At 32.2% G+C, this 19334-nt stretch overlaps 1 protein-coding gene across 1 annotated transcript in view; it reads left to right on the top strand.

Annotated features, from left to right (window-relative positions):
• The first annotated feature begins 520 nt into the window (after nucleotides 1–520).
• Nucleotides 521–19334, top strand: part of LOC142235985 (uncharacterized) — a 57607-nt gene continuing 38793 nt past the window's right edge. Inside the window, exon 1 of the mRNA XM_075307235.1 lies at nucleotides 521–648. Within this exon, the coding sequence (XP_075163350.1) occupies nucleotides 521–648 (128 nt within the window). The remainder of the gene's footprint in view (nucleotides 649–19334) is intronic.

The raw sequence follows: 19334 nt of genomic DNA, 5'->3' as shown, positions 1-19334 counted from the left end.
TACCAAACAGCAACAAATCTACCGTTTTTGGTAGAATTCTACCAACTGTAGCAACCGTGTTCAGGACACGACCCTGAGCATTATTACCAAAGACACAATGTGTTCAACTCGTCTCCTTCTGGGTGATGCTAACGCATTCACTAACTTATAATGCAGGGTATAAAACAGTAGGTATCAAACTCCACTTTCTCTCACTCTGCACCTGTACAAAGCCAACATTTTGAAACAAAAAATATATTATCCTTTTTCAAAAATGTATCTTTGATGTAGCTAGGCCCCAGTATGTAAAGGATATAGAAAGGTTCTCATTGGATGAAGTATAACCATTTCTTATGTTTGGGGACTCACGCACTTTGCCTTTGTTGCCATTACCAGTCTATGCTGTTCCCTTTAACGTTGTCCCTTATGAGGAACTGAAGGTCATCTTTATTTGAACTTTTTGAACAAATTGCAATTATGTGACTGGGCCATAAGAGAATTGCTATACGGGTCCATTGTAGTAATGTAAAAACTCATAAAAATGAAGCATAATAAAACAACACCAAAGGCAAGCAATGTAACACCAAAAACTTTCCTTGAACATAGCTACAACTACAATGTCAAGTCCTTGTTCCTTCGCTATCTCTCTCTCTCTTTCTGTATACCGAGGTGAGTGAGTGGTATTTGTCTGTGACTAGCTCACCATATTTCCTTGGAATAATTTAACGGAAAGCATAATGGCAATAACTATTTCCTCAAATACTAATATCCCTGAACTGAAAACTGAAATTATTTTCTGAGGGAAGCAGCTAATTTACCATAAAAACTAATGTCCGTCTTCATTCGGTGTTGAGTTGCAATCATTTTGAATGTCTTCAAGCATGACAAGATTATGGAAAAATATATATAAAAAAAGAAAACTTTAAATTTTATTTAATGTTCGTCCATATTGAAATCGGCTTTATTTCAGCTCCTTCGAATGGAGGAAAATTAGGGTCAAAAGAATGGTAACTTCTATTTGTTATAAATCAGGAGTTAAAGAATTCGTAGATGCTATTGTTGAAATCGTATTTGGTCATGTCGATTTTTAGATACTCAGTAATTATATCTGATAAGATCATTGATGTTTCATTAACTAAGCCAAAATTTTACTTTTATAGAATATATATATAGAATATATATATATATATTCTATACAAAAGAGAAATGTCTATAGAAATGAAATTTAAAAAAAAAAAAAAAAAAAAAATATATATATATATATATATATATATATTATATATATATATATATATATATATATATATATATATATATATATATATATATATATATATATATATATATATATATTATATATATATATATATATATATATATATATATATATATATATATATATATATATATATATTTTTTTTTTTTTTTTTTTTTTATATATTTTTTTTTTTTTAAATTTCATTTCTATAGAAATTTCTCTTTTGTATAGAAAGGTTGTCAAAATGTTATTTCTATAGAAAAATTTGTCAAATTTTATTTCCATAGAAAATGTTGTCAAAATTTTATTTCTATAGAAAATTTTGTCCAATTTTTATTTCTATAAAGCAAATTTTGTCAAAATTTTATTTCTATAGAAATTTTTCTCACAATACTATTTCTATAGAAATTTGTTTCAAAAATGTTATTTCCATACAAAATTTTGTCAACATATTATTTCTATAGAAAATTTTATCAAAATTGTATTTCTTAAGAAAATTTTGTCAAAATTTTATTTGTATGGAAAATTTTGTCAAAATTTTATTTCCATGGGAAATTTTGTCAAAATTTAATTTCTATGGAAAATTTTGTCAAAATGTTATTTCCATGGGAAATTTTGTCAAAATTTTATTTCTATGGAAAATTTTGTCAAAATCTTTTCCCATGGGAAATTTTGTCAAAATGTTATTTTCATGGAAAAATTTTGTCAAAATTTTATTTCTATCTACAATTTTGTCAAAATTTTTATTTCCATGGGAAATTTTGTCGAAATTTTATTTCTATGGAAAATTTTGTCAAAATGTTATTTCCATAGAAAATTTTGTCAAAATTTTATTTCTATGGAAAATTTTGTCAAAATTTTATTTGTATGGAAAATGTTGTCAAAATTTTATTTCTATAGAAAATTGTGTCACAAATTTTATTTCTATAGAAAATTTTGTCAAAATTGTATTTCTTAAGAAAATTTTGTCAAAATTTTATTTCTATGGAATATTTTGTCAAAATTTTATTTCTATAGAAAATTGTGTCAAAATTTTATTTCTATAGAAAATTTTGTCAAAATTGTATTTCTTAAGAAAATTTTGTCAAAATTTTATTTCTGTGGAAAATTTTGTCAAAATTTTATTTGTATGGAAAATGTTGTCAAAATTGTATTTCTATAGAAATTGTGTCAAAATTTTATTTCTATAGAAAATTTTGTCAAAATTGTATTTCTATAGAAAATTTTTTCAAAATTGTATTTCTTAAGAAAATATTGTCAAAATTTTATTTCTATGGAAAATTTTGTTAAAATTTTATTTCTATGGAATATTTTGTCAAAATTTTATTCCTATAGAAAATTGTGTCAAAATTTTATTTCTATAGAAAATGCTGTCAAAATTGTATTTCTTAAGAAAATTTTGTAAAAATTTTATTTCTATGGAAAATTTTGTCAAAATTTTATTTCCATAGAAAATTTTGTCAAAATTATATTTCTATGGAAAATTTTGTCAACATTTTATTTCCATAGAAAAATTTGTCAAAATATTATTTCTATAGACAATTTTATCAAAATTTTATTTCTATGGAAAATTTTGTCAAAATTGTATTTCAATAGAAAAATTTGTCAAAATTTTATTTCCATAGAAAAATTTGTCAAAATATTATTTCTATAGACAATTTTATCAAAGTTTTATTTCTATGGAAAATTTTGTCAAAATTGTATTTCAATAGAAAAATTTGTCAACATTTTATTTCCATAGAAAAATTTGTCAAAATATTATTTCTATAGACAATTTTGTAAAAATTTTATTTCTATGGAAAATTTTGTCAAAATTTTAATTCCATAGAAAATTTTGTCAAAATTTTATTTCTATGAAAATTTTGTCAAAATTTTATTTCTATGGAAAATTTTGTCAAAATTTTATTTCCATAGAAAAATTTGTCAAAACATTATTTCTATAGAAAATTTGTCAAAATTTTATTTCTGTAGAAAATTTTGTCAAAATTTTCACAGAAAATTTTGTCAAAATTGTATTTCTATAGAAAATTTTGTCAAAATTTTATTTCCATAGAGAATTTTGTCAAAATTTTATTTTAATAGAAAAATTTGTCAAAATTTTATTTCCATAGAAAAATTTGTCAAAATATTATTTCTATAGAAAATTTTGTCAAAATTTTATTTCCATAGAAAAATTTATCAAAAGTATACTTCTGAACTAAAGCACTTCTTATGTGGAGAGGAATATTTTGCGAAATCTACCAAAACACCAAGAATTCTACCAATCAACCAAACAGTCAAATATCTAGCATTTTTGGTAGACGTTGACCAATGGTGGCAAACGTGATTTGGATCAATTTTTGGCCATTTTGATGTGATCGACACTTTGGTATTTGTTAGTGCCAACCTTACTCTTCAAAATATCCCAGACGCAAAAGTGAAACAGATTGAGATCCAGATTTTGTTGTGGCCGTTGTGCGTAGAAATTAAGCTATGAATAACCTTTTTAAAATCGAAAGATCAGTCTATATAGGGGCTATACCTAAACAGGGACCGATACGGACCATTTACGACACACCTCTTTATGGTCCTAAGGTACATCTATATTTCTAATTTCCGGCAATTTGGATAAAAACTACGAATTCTAGAAGCCCAAGGAGATCGGTCTATATGGGGGCTTCACCAAAATATGGACCAATAGGCACCATTTGCGTCACACCTATTTGTCTTAAAATACCTGTAGATTTTCAATTTCAAGCAAACCGGCTAGAAAATATAGTCTCTAGACGCCCAAGAAGTAAAACCGAGAGATCGGTCAATATGGGGGTTATACCAAAAAATGGACCGATACACCTCAATTTCGGCACACATATTTGGGGTCCCAAAATACCTCTAGATTTCCAATTTCAGGCAAATCGGGTAATAAATACAGTTTATAGAAGCCAAGGAATAAAAATCGTGAGATCGGTCTATATGGCGACTATACCAAAACATAGACCGATACGGACCATTTTCAACACACCTCTTTATGGTCATAAAATACCTCTAGATTTTCAATTTGAGGAAAATCGGATAGAAAATACAGTTTCTAGACGCCCAAGAACCAAAATCGGGAGATCGGTCTATATGGGCCTATACCAAAACATGGACCGATACGGAGCATTTTCGACACACCTCTTTATGGTCCTAAAATACCTCCAGATTTTCAATTTCAGGCAAATCGTATAGAAAATACAGTTTCTAGACGCCCAAGAAGTAAAATCGGGAGATCGGTCTATATGGGAGCTATACCAAAACATGGTCCGATGGGCACCATTTTCGGCACACCTCTTTATGGTCCTCAAGTACCCCTAGATTTTCAATTTCAGGCTAATTGGACAAAAACTACGTTTTTTATAAGCCCAAAACCCCAAATCGAGAAATCAGTTTATATGGGGACTATATCAAAACTTGGACTGATATAGCCCATCTTCGAACTTGATCTGCCTGCACCCAAAAACGAATCTCTGCCAAATTTCAGGACGATAGCGCAATTATTGAAGGCTGTAGCGTGATTACAACAGACAGACGGACAGACGGACAGACGGACATGCTTATATCGTCTTAGAATTTCTCCCTGATCAATATATATACTTTATATAGTCGGAAGTCGATATTTCGATGTGTTACACACGGAATGACAAACTCATTATACCCCCATCACCATTCTATATAAAGTGAAACCTCTCAAACTTTGATACTCTGAAAAGCAGATACCTCCCAAAAGTGGATAATTGTCGTGAGATATTTCCTATATAATCACATTAAAATTAACCTCTCTTAACAGGAGAAGGATCCCAAATGTGGACAAAATTGAGGCGCTCGTGGCTGTCCAATCCTAAGAGGTTTCACTGTATTACACTGATTACATGAATATTTGCTCATATCGTCTAAAGGGTGATACGGAAATTTGGTCAAGGGAAAACGCGTGTAAATCGGTGAAATCGTTTATTTAAAAAATCAAATTAAATTTCTTTTTCAAGTTCAATTAGTATAAAATTCAGGAAAAATATTCAGTTAGGCTTTCGCTTTTCCAAATCCGAATTGCCGGGCCTCACGCTTGACACCTGCCATCAGATTTTGTACAGCCACCTTGTCCACCTTCTTCGCCGCAGAAAGCCAGTTTGCCTTGAACTGCTGCTCGTCCTTAGCAGTTTTTTTTTTGGTCTCCTTTAGGTTCTGCTTGACAATAGCCCAGTATTTCTCAATTGGGCGGAGCTCTGGCGTGTTGGGAGGGTTCTTGTCCTTGGGAACCACCTGCACGTTGTTGGCGGCGTACCATTCCATGGCCTTTTTACCGTAATGGCAAGATTCCAAATCCGGCCAAAACAGTACGGAACAACCGTGTTTCTTCAGGAAAGGCAGCAGACGTTTATTCAAACACTCTTTCACGTAAATTTCTTGGTTGACAGTCCCGGAAGCTATGAAAATGCTGCTTTTCAAGCCACAGGCACAGATGGCTTGCCAAACCAGATATTTCTTTGCGAACTTTGAAAGTTTTATGCGCTTGAAAATATCTGCTACCTTTCCCCTTCCTTTTGCCGTATAAAACTCCAGTCCCGGAAGCTGCTTGTAGTCGACTTTGACGTAGGTTTCGTCGTCCATTACCACGCAGTCAAACTTCGTCAGCATCGTCGTGTACAGCCTCCTGGATCGCGCTTTGGCCGTCGTATTTTGTTTATCATCGCGATTTGGAGTCACTACCTTCTTGTAAGTCGATAGTCCGGCTCGTTTTTTGGTTCGATGCCAACCAGCTTTGCGTGCGTGTAGCTCGGATTTTCGCGATGCGCGAGCAAAATTTTAATACGCTGCTCTTCTTGCTTGGACGGCATTTTGACAACTGAAGAGTGAATTTGAAATTGTGACCATATCACCCTTTACATGCAAAATTCAAAATTCATATTATTGTAATTTTAGTATTAAATCCAAATCTTTTGACAAGGAACATTTTTATACATTTTCTGTAATATTCCTCTTGATAGGTTAAGAGACAATAAAACAATGAGAGACCAAAAATTTACCACTTTAAATATTTCATAAAATGAAAATACTTTGAAAAACTTAATACAAACCTCATGAATGAACTCATATTTGGTTTGATTTTGTTACAACTAGTAGCCCAGTATATGATGATGGTGGCCCTTGACAAGTTTCTGATGCCACCGAAAATTGCCTTGCAGTTGTTGAATGGTCCATGATGAAATTACTTTACACCTAAACCAAGAAATCTATACAACCTCATGCATTCCCTCATGTCATCTCCGACGACATTCCTTGGTCTATGGCCATGAATATTACACAAAGTTTTTCCCAGTCGTTGGTCCATGTGTGGTCCATGGTTATCGACACAAAGTCCAGGTCGAACAACAAACGAAACCATTGGATAGACAGAGTCCCATACCCTGGCCTAGGCGAATGACCACAGCACATACAACCTACAGAGAAAACAGTCCGAACAGTGGTCTGGAATTGAGCAGCTGGTTGATGGTGTTTTTGCCTGAGGGTCTTCTTTTAAAGTTGGTCAACCACATGAAAATACACAAAAAGCTGATCATAAAACATCAATGCCATACTCTCCATGTAGCAGTAGCAGAAATAACAACAAACGGCCTTTGGCATAGCATAGGCCAGACATTGAGATCAAGGAGCAGGTCCCATCGTTGAATACATTTTATGCTCAAATGCCGACACCATCACAGTGTCGGCAGGATCCAACAAGTTGCCAAAGGTTTCAGACATTACCATCAAGCATGTGAATCGAGAACTTTTCACTTGGTTAAGTTGCTATGAGAATGTCATAGCTCGATGCTAGGGTGAATGAGGGAAGGGTTCTGGCTCTGCGGGCATGGAGGATAACAACCATATGCAGGTGTTGGTATTTCCTGTTAAATACAAAATGACTGATATATTTCAATTGTTAAACTATACACTCAACCTAATGATAAACCAATTGCGATAGAGATATTATAGGGAAACGGATGTTAATAATGCTTAAAATGGAGATTTCGGCGAATACGAGGATTCTCTTTTATTTGGCGGAATTGAGAACCATACCTCTTTCTTAAATCTTGATATTTTTGAGGTTATACATATTCAGAACGTTTGGATATACGAACGCTATTTGTGGTGCCACAAAATTCGAATTACACCGTGGACATTTCAGTTTTTACAAATTTCGACGTGGATTAATCGATTACTCCGAAAAATACACGAATATTTTTTCAATTAAAGTCTTTATTGTGTATTAAACAAGTAAGTTCGGCCAGGCCGAAACTTATGTACCCTCCACCATGGATTGTGTAGCAGCTTTTACTAAAGACTGTCATCCACAACCCAGCAAAAAAATTTGGAAATTCTTCTAAAGGCACAACTTTAAAAACACTTCCAGAAGATGCACTCCCAATGATGTTCTTTATTTTAACTACCCAGGAAGTTCTTTTAATTAAATTTTTTATAACTTGGGTTTTATACCCTCCATCATAGTATGGGGGTATATTAACTTTGTCATTCCGTTTGTAACAAATTGAAATATTGCTCTAAGACCCCATAAAGTATATATATTCTGGGTCGTGGTGAAATTCTGAGTCGATCTAAGCATGTCCGTCCGTCTGTTGAAATAACGCTAACTTCCGAATGAAACAAGCTATCGACTTGAAACTTGGCACAAGTAGTTGTTATAGATATAGGTCGGATGGTATTGAAAATGGGCCATATCGGTCCACTTTTACGTATAGCCCCCATATAAAGGGACCCTCAGATTTGGCTTGTGGAGCCTCTAACAGAAGCATATTTCATCCGATCCGGCTGAAATTTGTATATGGTGTTGGTATATGGTCTCTAACAACCATGCAAAAATTGGTCCACATCGGTCCATAATTATATATAGCCCCCATATAAACCGATCCCCAGATTTGGCTTGCGGAGCCTAAAAGAGAAGCAAATTTCATCCGATCCGGCTGAAATTTGGTACATGACGTTGGTATATGGTCTCTAACAACCATGCAAAAATTGGTCCATATCGGTCCTTAATTATATATAGCCCCCATATAAACCGATCCCCAGATTTTGCTTGTGGAGCCTCTAAAAGAAGCATATTTCATCCGATCCGGCTGAAATTTGGCATGGTGTTGGTATATGGTCTCTAACAATCATGCAAAAATTGGTCCACATCGGTCCATAATTATATATAGCCCCCATATAAACCGATCCCCAGTTTTGGCTTGCGGAGCCTCAAAGAGAAGCAAATTTCATCTGATGCGGCTGAAATTTGGTACATGATGTTGGTATATGGTCTCTAACAACCATGCAAAAATCGGTCCACATCGGTCCATAATTATATATAGCCCCCATATAAACCGATCTCCAGATTTGGCTTGCGAAGCCTCAAAGAGGAGCAAATTGCATCCGATCCAGCTGAAATTTGGTACATGGTATTGGTATATGGTCTCTAACAATCGTGCAAAAATTGGTCCACATCGGTCCGTAATTATATATGGCTCCCATATAAACCGATCCCCAGATTTGGGTTGCGGAGCCTCAAAGAGAAGCAAATTTCATCCGATCCGCCTGAAATTTGGTACATGATATTGGTATATGGTCTCTAACAACCATGCAAAAATTGGTCCACATCGGTTCATAATTATATACAGCCCCCATATAAACCGATCCCCATATTTGGCTTGCGAAGTCTCCAAGAGAAGCAAATTTCATCCAATCCGGTGGTAATTTGGAACATGGTGTTAGTATATGATATTTAACAACCGTGCCAGAATTGGTCCATATCGGTCCATAATTATATATAGCCCCCATATAAAACATTCTGCAGATTTGACCTCCGGAGCCTCTTGGAGGAGCAAAATTCATCCGATCCGGTTCAAATTAGGCACGTGGTGTTAGTATAAGGTCGCTAACAACCATACTAAAATTGGTCCAATCACACAAAAATTGGTCCATATCGGTTCATAATCATGGTTGCCACTAGAGCCAAAAATAATCTACCAAAATTTTATTTCTATAGAAAATTTTGTGAAAATTTTATTTCTATAGTATATCTTGCCAAATTTTTATGTCTATAGAAAATTTTGTCAAAATATTTTCTATAATTTTGTCAAAATTTTATTTCTATAGAAAGTTTTGTCAATATTTTTATTTCTATAGAAAATTTTGTGAAAATTTTATTTCTATAGAAAATTTTGTTAAAATTTTATTTCTGTAGAAAATTTTGTCAAAATTTTATGTCTACTTTGTCAAACTGAATTATATACGTATTGGATTGATCTTTTTTGATTTAATATATATGGACTTACATACAATTTAGAAGATGGTGTTAGGAGGTCTTAAGGTACCTTGCCATCGGCAAGCGTTACCGCAACCCAAGTAATTCGATTATGGATGGCAGTATGTAGATGAAGTTTCTACGCAATCCATGGTGGAGGGAACATAAGCTTCGGCCTGGCCGAACTTACGGCCGTATATACTTGTTTCATATTTTAATGGATAATTTTAACTTTTTTTGTTTCAAATAGGTTAAAAACAGAGTAAGAATTCATAAAATGGTACAAATCATTTAAATTTTGCCGACAAAAATGATAAATCCAATCTGAAAAAATTGTGAATTTTTGAAAATATTTGCGGTCAAACGTTTATTTATATGACAAAATATCACAGAATTTTTTATTTTCCATCCAAAACATTGAATTCGGATCACACCTAAAGAAGTGATGCAAAATCAGTGTAACGGCTTTTGAAGTGCTGGACTTCCGTCCTATAAGAAGCCCACGTTAAATTCATCGCTTCTGCGTCAATTTTGCACCACTTCCGGGAAAAGAACATTTTCACTACTTTTTTGGCGACACTTTTTTTTTTGCAAAATTGGAGCAGAAGCGATGAATTTAACACGGGCTTGTCATAGGACGGATGTCCTCCATTTCAAAAGCCGTAGCACTGAATTTGCATCACTTCTTTAGGTGTGATCCGAATTCAGTGTTTTGGATATAAATTAAAACATTTTGCAATAATTTACCAAATAAATAGTTTTTATATTTTTTATGATTTTTAAAGCATTGTACCGCTTGTCTGAAACGTTTGACATAAAATATTTTCAAAAATTGGCAATTTTTCTAAAATGGATTTAGTCTTTTTTTGAAAAAATTTTTATAATTTTTACCATTTTATTAATTCTTACTCGGTTTTTAACCTATTTGAAACAAAAAAGTTAAAATTTCCTTTCAAAAATATGAAAACAGCGAAAATTTTTCTATAGAAATAAAATTTTGCTAGATTATTTTTGGCGATTTGGACCAATTTTTGTGTGCTTGGCCATCGGCTATATATAACTATAGACCGATATGGACCAATTTTTGCATGGCTGTTAGCGGCCGTATACTACCGCAATGTACCAAGTTTCAACCGAATCGGATGAATTTTGCTCCTCCAAGAGGTTCCGGAGGTCAAATCTGGGTATCGATTTATATGGGGGCTATATATAATTATGGACCGATATGGATCAATTTTGCATGGTTGTTAAAACCATATACTAACACCACGTACCAAATTTCAACCGGATCGGATGAATTTTACTCCTCCAAATTACTACACATTTTTCGGAAAAACATATTTAAAACAAGTATATATGGCCGTAAGTTCGGCCAGGCCGAAGCTTATGTACCCTCCACCATGGATTGCGTAGAAACTACTGCTGAAGACTGTCATCCACAATCGAATTACTTGGGTTGCGGTAACACACGCCGATGGCAAGGTATCTTAAAACTTCCTAACACCGTAATATATACCACATAGTCCATACGTGGTATATATTAAACTAAAAAAGGGCGATTAAATACGTATATTATTAAGTTTAAAGTTTCTATAGAAATAAAATTTTGACAATATTTTTTATAGAAGTATAATGTGGAAAAAATTTCTATAGAAATAAAATTTGGAAAAAATTTTCTATAGAAATAAAATTTGGAAAAAATTTTCTATAGAAATAAATAAATTTTCTATAGAAATAACATTTTGACAAAATTTTCTATAGAAATAACATTTTGACAATGCTTTCAATAAAAATAAAATTTTTGTAGATACTTTTTGGCTCGAGTGGCAACCATGATTATGAACCGATATGGACCAATTTTTGTGTGATTGGGGATCGGCTGTATATAGCGGCCTTATACTAACACCACGTTGCAAATTTCAACCGGATCGGATGAATTTTGCTCCTCCAGGAGGCCCCGAAGATCAAATCTGGGGAAAGGTTTATATGGGGGCTATATATAATTATGGACCGATATGGACCAATTTTGGCATGGTTATTAGCGGCCTTACACTAACACCACGTTGCAAATTTAAACCGGATCGGATGAATTTTGCTCCTCCAAGAGGCTCCGGAGGACAAATCTGGGGATCGATTTTTATATAATTATATATAATTATGGACCGATATGGACCAATTCTTGCATGGTTGTTAGAGACCATATACTAACACCACGTACCAAATTTCAATCGGATCGGATGACTTTTGCTCCTCTAAGAGGCTCCGGAGGTCAAATCTGCGGATCGGTTTATATGGGGGCTATATATAATTATGGACCGATATGGACCAATTTTGGCATGGTTGTTAGAGACAATATACTAACACCACGTACCAAATTTCAATCGGATCGGATGACTTTTGCTCCTCTAAGAGGCTCCGGAGGTCAAATCTGGGGATCGGTTTATATGGGGGCTATATATAATTATGGCCCGATGTGGACCAATTTCTGCATGGTCATTAGAGAACATATACCAAATTTCCGCCGGATCGGATGAAATTTGGTTCTCTTAGAGGCTCCGCAAGCCAAATCGGGGGATCGGTTTATATGGGGCTATATGTAATTATGGACCAATATGGACCAGTTTCTGCGTGGTTGTTAGGTACCATATACTAACACCATGTACCAAATTTCAGCCGGATCGGATGAAATTTGCTTCTCTTAGAGCAATCGCAAGCCAAATTTGGGGGTCCGTTTATATGGGGGCTATACGTAAAAGTGAACCGATATGGACCAATTTTTGCATGGTTGTTAGATATCATATACTAACACCATGTACCAAATTTCAGCCGGATCGGATTTGCTTCTCTTAGAGCAATCGCAAGCCAAATTGTGGGGTCCTTTTATATGGGGGCTATACGTAAAAGTGGACCGATATGGCCCATTTGCAATACCATCCGACCTACATTAATAATAACTACTTGTGCCAAGTTTCGTTCGGAAGTTAGCGTGATTTCAACAGACGAACGGACGGACGGACATGCTCAGATCGACTCAGAATTTTACCACGACCTAGAATATATATACTTTATGGGGTCTTAGAGCAGTATTTCGATGTGTTACAAACGGAATGACAAAGTTAATATACCCCCCATCCTATGGTGGAGGGTATAAAAATATCGTTACGATGTTTTAAATGTATCGGGTTTTATCTTAAATGATACTGTGCCTATTTAAGGGTTAATTCAATAACAGTGCATCGATGAACTAAATTCAATTTTTGGAAATAAAGGTTAGGTTAGGCATAGTGTCCGCCCGATAATTAAGGCTCTCTTAAACAAATGTGATGCCACAGTGGATGTGCTTCTCGCTTATCAATAAGTGCTGTCCGATTCCATATTTAGACCAATGAAAAAGGACATCCTTTTATAGCCGAGTTCGAACGGCATTCCCCATTGAGGCGAAACCACTTAGATAAGCTTTGATACACCCAGAAATGTTGCTGAGAGGGAATACTCCACCGCTGGTTGGTGTTTGGTCGAAACAAAATCTAACCCATGACCCATTGTATACAAGGCAAACGTGACAACCACTACACAACGATGTCTCCATGTCGGTGAAGCTCCATCAAGGACCCTTATTTATAGATGGTATGGTGAATTCAACCGAGGTCGTAGTTCACTTCAAGATGAATTTCGTGAAGGTCGTCCAACCTCACTTGTTATTCCAGAAACCATTAATGCTGTGTACCAACTGATATTGCAAGATCATCATGGGACCTCTCGTGACATTGAGACAAACTGAAGCAGTGGTGGAGCTAACATACATTCAATATTGCATGCATTTGTTCACGTTGGATCCCACACAATTTGTCATTCGCGCAAAAAAAGGGTCGAAATAAATGCTCCAAAAAATACGATCGCGGTGCTTCGAAATACGTCTATGACATCGTGACAGGTGATGAAATATGGATTTACGTGTGTGGGTCCGAAAGTAAACAGCAGTCGAAATTTCGATACCTGAAGCAGCAATAGATGGGTTCAGAATGCATGTTTTGGAGATACCTTAATCCATGTGCCAAAAGTAGTTCGATACTTTGTTGAAACCCATGCAAAAGAGTCTAGATCTTAATGGGGAATATTTTGAAAAACAATAAAGTGATTTCCGATTATTATTATTTGTTTTTGTTCTCTAATCGAGAAATGTAAAATGCAGCTCTCGTACACCCATCACCATCCTCTGGTGGTGGGTATAAAAAGTTTCATTTTTTTATCGAAAAGTTGTCATTTTAAAGGTAAAATTTCATTTGAAATGAAATGAATGCTGTAATGTACTATCGTCGCTGGAATATTGTCTGTTTTCAACTCCACTTCTACTATTATTCATATGCCATTAAGTAATCACATGCTCATGTATAACAACAATCACAAATAGCCAAACTTTAGCCACTCTTACAAAGAGAGAACAAGAGCATAACAAAGGCTAGTGTTAAAATACTCAAAATTATCCCAGAAGCTATAACAGTTAAACATTTGTGTCTATGTATTTGTGAGTTTGCATGTGTTTATCGAGTCTATGTAAAGATTTCAAGAACAAAACATCAAAGGCATTAAAAATTCTTACTTTAACTTGTGATGTGAGAGTCCTAAAGAACTTTCAACAGTCTTAGGCACCCGGACAATGCATGTCAATAAATCATCGGGTATAATACAGGAGTATTTCGACAGACTTTCTTTGGTCAGACCAAGTAAGATACTAACTTAAATCGACTAAAAGCCAGCTCTTTTCCATCTTCATATTGTTAAAGCCATTTAGTTTAAATTTATTTTATTAGAAACAAAGTAAGAATGTTGGTTGTTATGGAATTTTCATATAGAGATAACGAGTGAAAAAAAAACGAATATTTGGATAGTGTGAATTTGAGACCATAATCGACCTGATCGGTCGATATTTCTATACATGGGAAAATTCTCTACACTACAAAAAAAAAAAAAAATAATTGAATACAAAGATTTCAACATATATTTTAAGCTATTTATTATTTACTCCACGGATCCACTATTACAATTAATTAAAGGCATTTGTATGCAATCCATGATAGAGCGGTCGAAAGGTTCTGCTTATTCTTTTTAGTTTGTGTATGATTTTCTACACCCGAGCCTTGAAATTCTTTGGTGGATGCTATATAAACTTTGGATAAGCCGAACTGTCAGTGTTTCTTACTTGGTTTCTCCAAAACTATTTCAATTTGACAACTCTATCCTAAGTGGACAATCCTACGTTTTAAAATACAATGTCATAGAGAAAACCATTGGTGTTTGTTAAACTAAATTAAGCAAGAAATTCAAGTGAAATATTTAGTTTCGACATTTGTCTCTAAGAATTACCACAATCTATGACCCATTCTATATATTTTTAGAATTTATCAAAACAAAAATAAATAAATAAAAGGAGAATAAGAAATCTATTAGGTACAACTTTAAAAGCACTTCCACAAATTTCCTCTATTTAACTACAATAAAGGGAACTGATGAGAATGTGGAAATCCGAAACAGCTGTCTCTTAACCATTTTGGACAACATTTTTAACTATTCAAACATTATAAAAAAACCTGGTAATGATGTGCTAATAAATAAGCCATGATATCATTACATGTACTCGAGTACGCTATGTGTACTTCGTACAACAGTCTCGAATGCTTATCACTATGATAAATGCATTTTGAAAATTTTACTTCTATAGAAAATATCATCAAAATTTTATTTCTATAAAAGATATTGTAAAAATATAATTTCTACAGAAAATATTGTCAAAATTTTATTTTTATAGAAAATTTTATCAAAATTTTATTTCTATAAAAAATCCTGTCAAATTATATTTGTATAGAAAATTTTGTCAAAATATTATTTCTGTAGACAATTTTGTCAAAAATTTTGCTTCTATAGAAAAATTTATTAAAATTTTATTTCTATAGAAAGTTTTGTTAAAATTTTATTTCTATAGAAAATGTTGTACGCTTGTGTACTTCGTACAACAAAACACTCTCGAATGCGCATCACTATAATAAATGCATTTTGAAAATTGTATTTCTATTGAAAATTTTGTCAAAATTTTATTTCTGTAGAAAATTTTGTCAAAATTTTATTTCTATAAAAAATTTTGTAAAAATTTTATTTCTATAGAAAATATTGTAAAAATTTTATTTCTATTAAAATATTTGTCTAAATTTTATTTCTATAGAAAATTTTGTCAAAATTTTATTTCTATAGAAATATTTGCTTAAATTTTATTTCTATAGAAAATTTTGTCAAAATTTTATTTCTATAGAAAATGTTGTCAGCATTTTATTTCTATAGACAATTTTGTCAAAATTTTTTTTCTATAGAAAATTTGGTAAAAATTTTTTTCTATAGACAATCTTGTCAAAATTTTACTTGTATAGAAAATTTTGCCAACATTTTATTTCTATAGAAAATTTTGTAAAAATTTTATTTGTATAGAAAATTTTGTAACAATTTTATTTGTATAGAAAATTTTGTAAACATTTTATTTGTATAGAAAATTTTGTCAAAATTTTATTTGTATAGAAAATTTTGTCAAAATTTTATTTCTATAGAAAATTTTGTCAAATTTTTTTTCTATAGACAATCTTGTCAAAATTTTATTTCTATAGAAATATTTGCTTAAATTTTATTTCTATAGAAAATTTTGTCAAAAGCTTATTTCTATAGAAATATTTGCTTAAATTTTATTTCTATAGAAAATTTTGTCAAAATTTCATTTCTATAGAAAATTTTGTAAACATTTTATTTGTATAGAAAATTTTGTCAAAATTTTATTTCTATAGAAAATTTTGTCTAAATTTTATTTCTATAGAAAATTTTGTCAAATTTTTTTTCTATAGACAATCTTGTCAAAATTTTATTTCTATAGAAATATTTGCTTAAATTTTATTTCTATAGAAAATTTTGTCAAAAGCTTATTTCTATAGAAATATTTGCTTAAATTTTATTTCTATAGAAAATTTTGTCAAAATTTCATTTCTATAGAAAATTTTGTCAAAATTTTATTTCTATAGAAAATTTTGTCAAAATTTTATTTCTATAGAAAATTTTGTCAAAATTTTTTTCTATAGAAATATTTGCTTAAATTTTATTTCTATAGAAAATTTTGTCAAAAGCTTATTTCTATAGAAATATTTGCTTAAATTTTATTTCTATAGAAAATTTTGTTAACATTTTATTTCTATAGAAAATTATGTAAAAATTTTATTTCTATGGAAAATTATGTAAAAATTTTATTATACCCTTCGCCACACTGTGGAACAGGGTATTATAAGTTAGTGCATATGTTTGCAACACCCAGAAGGCGACGAGATAGACACATGGCGTCTTTGGCAAAAATGCTCAGGGTGGGCTACTGAGTCCGTCTGACCGTGAACAGATTTTTGTAATCAAAGTATAGGTCGCAGTTTTAGTCTAATCGACTTCAAATTTGGCACAAGTATGTGTTTTGCCTTAGAATAGAACCCTATTGATTTTGGAAGAAATCGGTTCAGATTTAGATATAGCTGCCATATATATATATTTCGCCCGATATGGAGTTATGTGGCCCCAGAATCCAAAGTTTTACCCTAATTTGCTTAAAATCTTCCACAAGAAGAACAATTGTACTGATTGTCAAGTGTGTCAAATTTTATTGAAATCGGTTCAGATTTAGATATAGCTCCCATATATATCTTACGCCCGGTATGGACTAATACGGTCCCAGAAGCCAGAGTTTTACCCCAATTTGGTTGAAGTTTTGCACTAGGAGTACAAATAATAGTGTAGTAAAGTGTACAAAATTTTATTGAAATCGATTCAGATTTAGATATAGCTCCCATATATATCGTTCGCCCGATTTACACTCATATGACCACAGTGGCCAATCTTTTACTCCGATCTAATTGAAATTTTGCACAGGGAGTAGAATTAGCATTGTAGTTACGCGTGCCAAATTTTATTGAAATCGGTTAAGATTTAGATGTAGCTCCCATATATGTCGTTCGCCTGATTTACACTCATATGGTGATTTACACTCATATGGTCAATTTTTAACTCCGATTTAGTTGAAATTTTACACAGGGAGTAGAATTATCATTGTAGCTATGTGTGCCAAATTTGGTTGAAAAGGGTTCAGATTTATATATAGCTCCCATATAAAGCTTTCGCCCGATTTACACTCATATGACCACAGAGGCCAATTTTTAACTCCGATTTAGTTGAAATTTTGCACAGGGAGTAGAATTAGCATTGTAGCTATACGTGCAAAATGTGGTTGAAATCGGTTCAGATTTAGATATAGCCCCCATATATATGTTTTTCTGATTTCGACAAAAATGGTCAAAATACCCACATTTTCCTTGTAAAATCGCCACTGCTTAGTCGAAAAATTGTAAAAATGACTCTAATTTTCCTAAACTTCTAATACATATATATCGAGCGATACATCATAAATAAACTTTTGCGAAGTTTCCTTAAAATTGCTTCAGATTTAAATGTTTCCCATATTTATACCCTGCGCCACACTGTGGAACATTACTAACATTGTGTTCCACCCTAGTGCATAAGCCGACTTAAATTTTAAGTCTATAGATTTTGTAGAAGTCTACCAAATTCTGTCCAGATCGAGTGATACTTAAATGTATGTATTTGGGACAAACCTTTATATATAGCCCCCAACACATTTGTCGGATGTGATATGGTATGGAAATTTTAGATCTACAAAGTGGTGCAGGGTATAATATAGGCGGCCCCGCCCGACCTTAGACTTTCTTTACTTGTTTCTATAGAAAATTTTGTAAAAATGTTATTTCTATGGATCATTTTGTAAAAACTTTATTTCTTTAGATTTTTTTTTTTTTTAATTTTATTTCTATAGAAAATTTTGTCAAAATTTTATTTCTAAGAAAATTTTGTCTAAATTTTATTTCTATAGAAAATTTTGTCTAAATTTTTTCTATATGGAAAATTTTGTCAAAATTTTATGTCTACAGAAAATTTTGTCAAAATTTTATTTCTATAGAAAATTTTGTCAAAATTTTGTTTCTTAGAAAATTTCTATAAAAAATGTCTTTAACATATAATTTTTATAGAAAATTTATGAAGTACCTCTTAGCTGGAGAGGTGTATTTTGCAAAATCTACCAAAACATCGTAAATTCTACCAATCTACCAAATAATAAAAAACTAACACTAACTCTTCATCTTAAACCAACCTTTAGATTTTTTCTACACAGAAAAAAATTTCACGAAAAATTTTCCAATTAAAATTTTAATTGAGTTTTAAAAAATATTCAATTAAAAATTTAATTGAATCAACAAATTTTTTAATTGAAACAAAAATCAATCACAAAAATTAATAGTATCAATTAATTTTTTAATTGGATCAATTAATTTTTTAATTGCCCTTCAATTAATTTTTTAGTTGATATTATCATTTCTGTGATTGAAGACATTTCAATTAAAAAATTAATTGGATCAATTAATTTCGTGATTGAATCAGAAAATTTTTTTTTTTGTGTGTACTTGATATGAGCTAATATCAATTTTTCCTTTCTGTCAAGTACACGCACAGAAAAACCATGTTTGGCCATGGTCGCCGCATCCATTTAATGCTTATCTGGAGCATGTAATTGCCGCGAAAACCATGTATTTTGTCTTTGTAAAAATAGTTTTCGAGCGGAGAAAAATGTATGGTGGCAATAAGCATTTGAATGGTTATCAAATACCACAAACATGTTCTATCATTTAAATGATAGAATTTGAGACCATTAAATGGTCGGGA

The sequence above is a fragment of the Haematobia irritans genome, chromosome 4, assembly GCF_050003625.1.
Source record: "Haematobia irritans isolate KBUSLIRL chromosome 4, ASM5000362v1, whole genome shotgun sequence".
NCBI lineage: Eukaryota > Metazoa > Arthropoda > Insecta > Diptera > Muscidae > Haematobia > Haematobia irritans.
The sequence above is the reverse complement of the archived record's forward strand: the minus strand, read 5'-3'. Positions and strand labels throughout refer to the sequence as shown.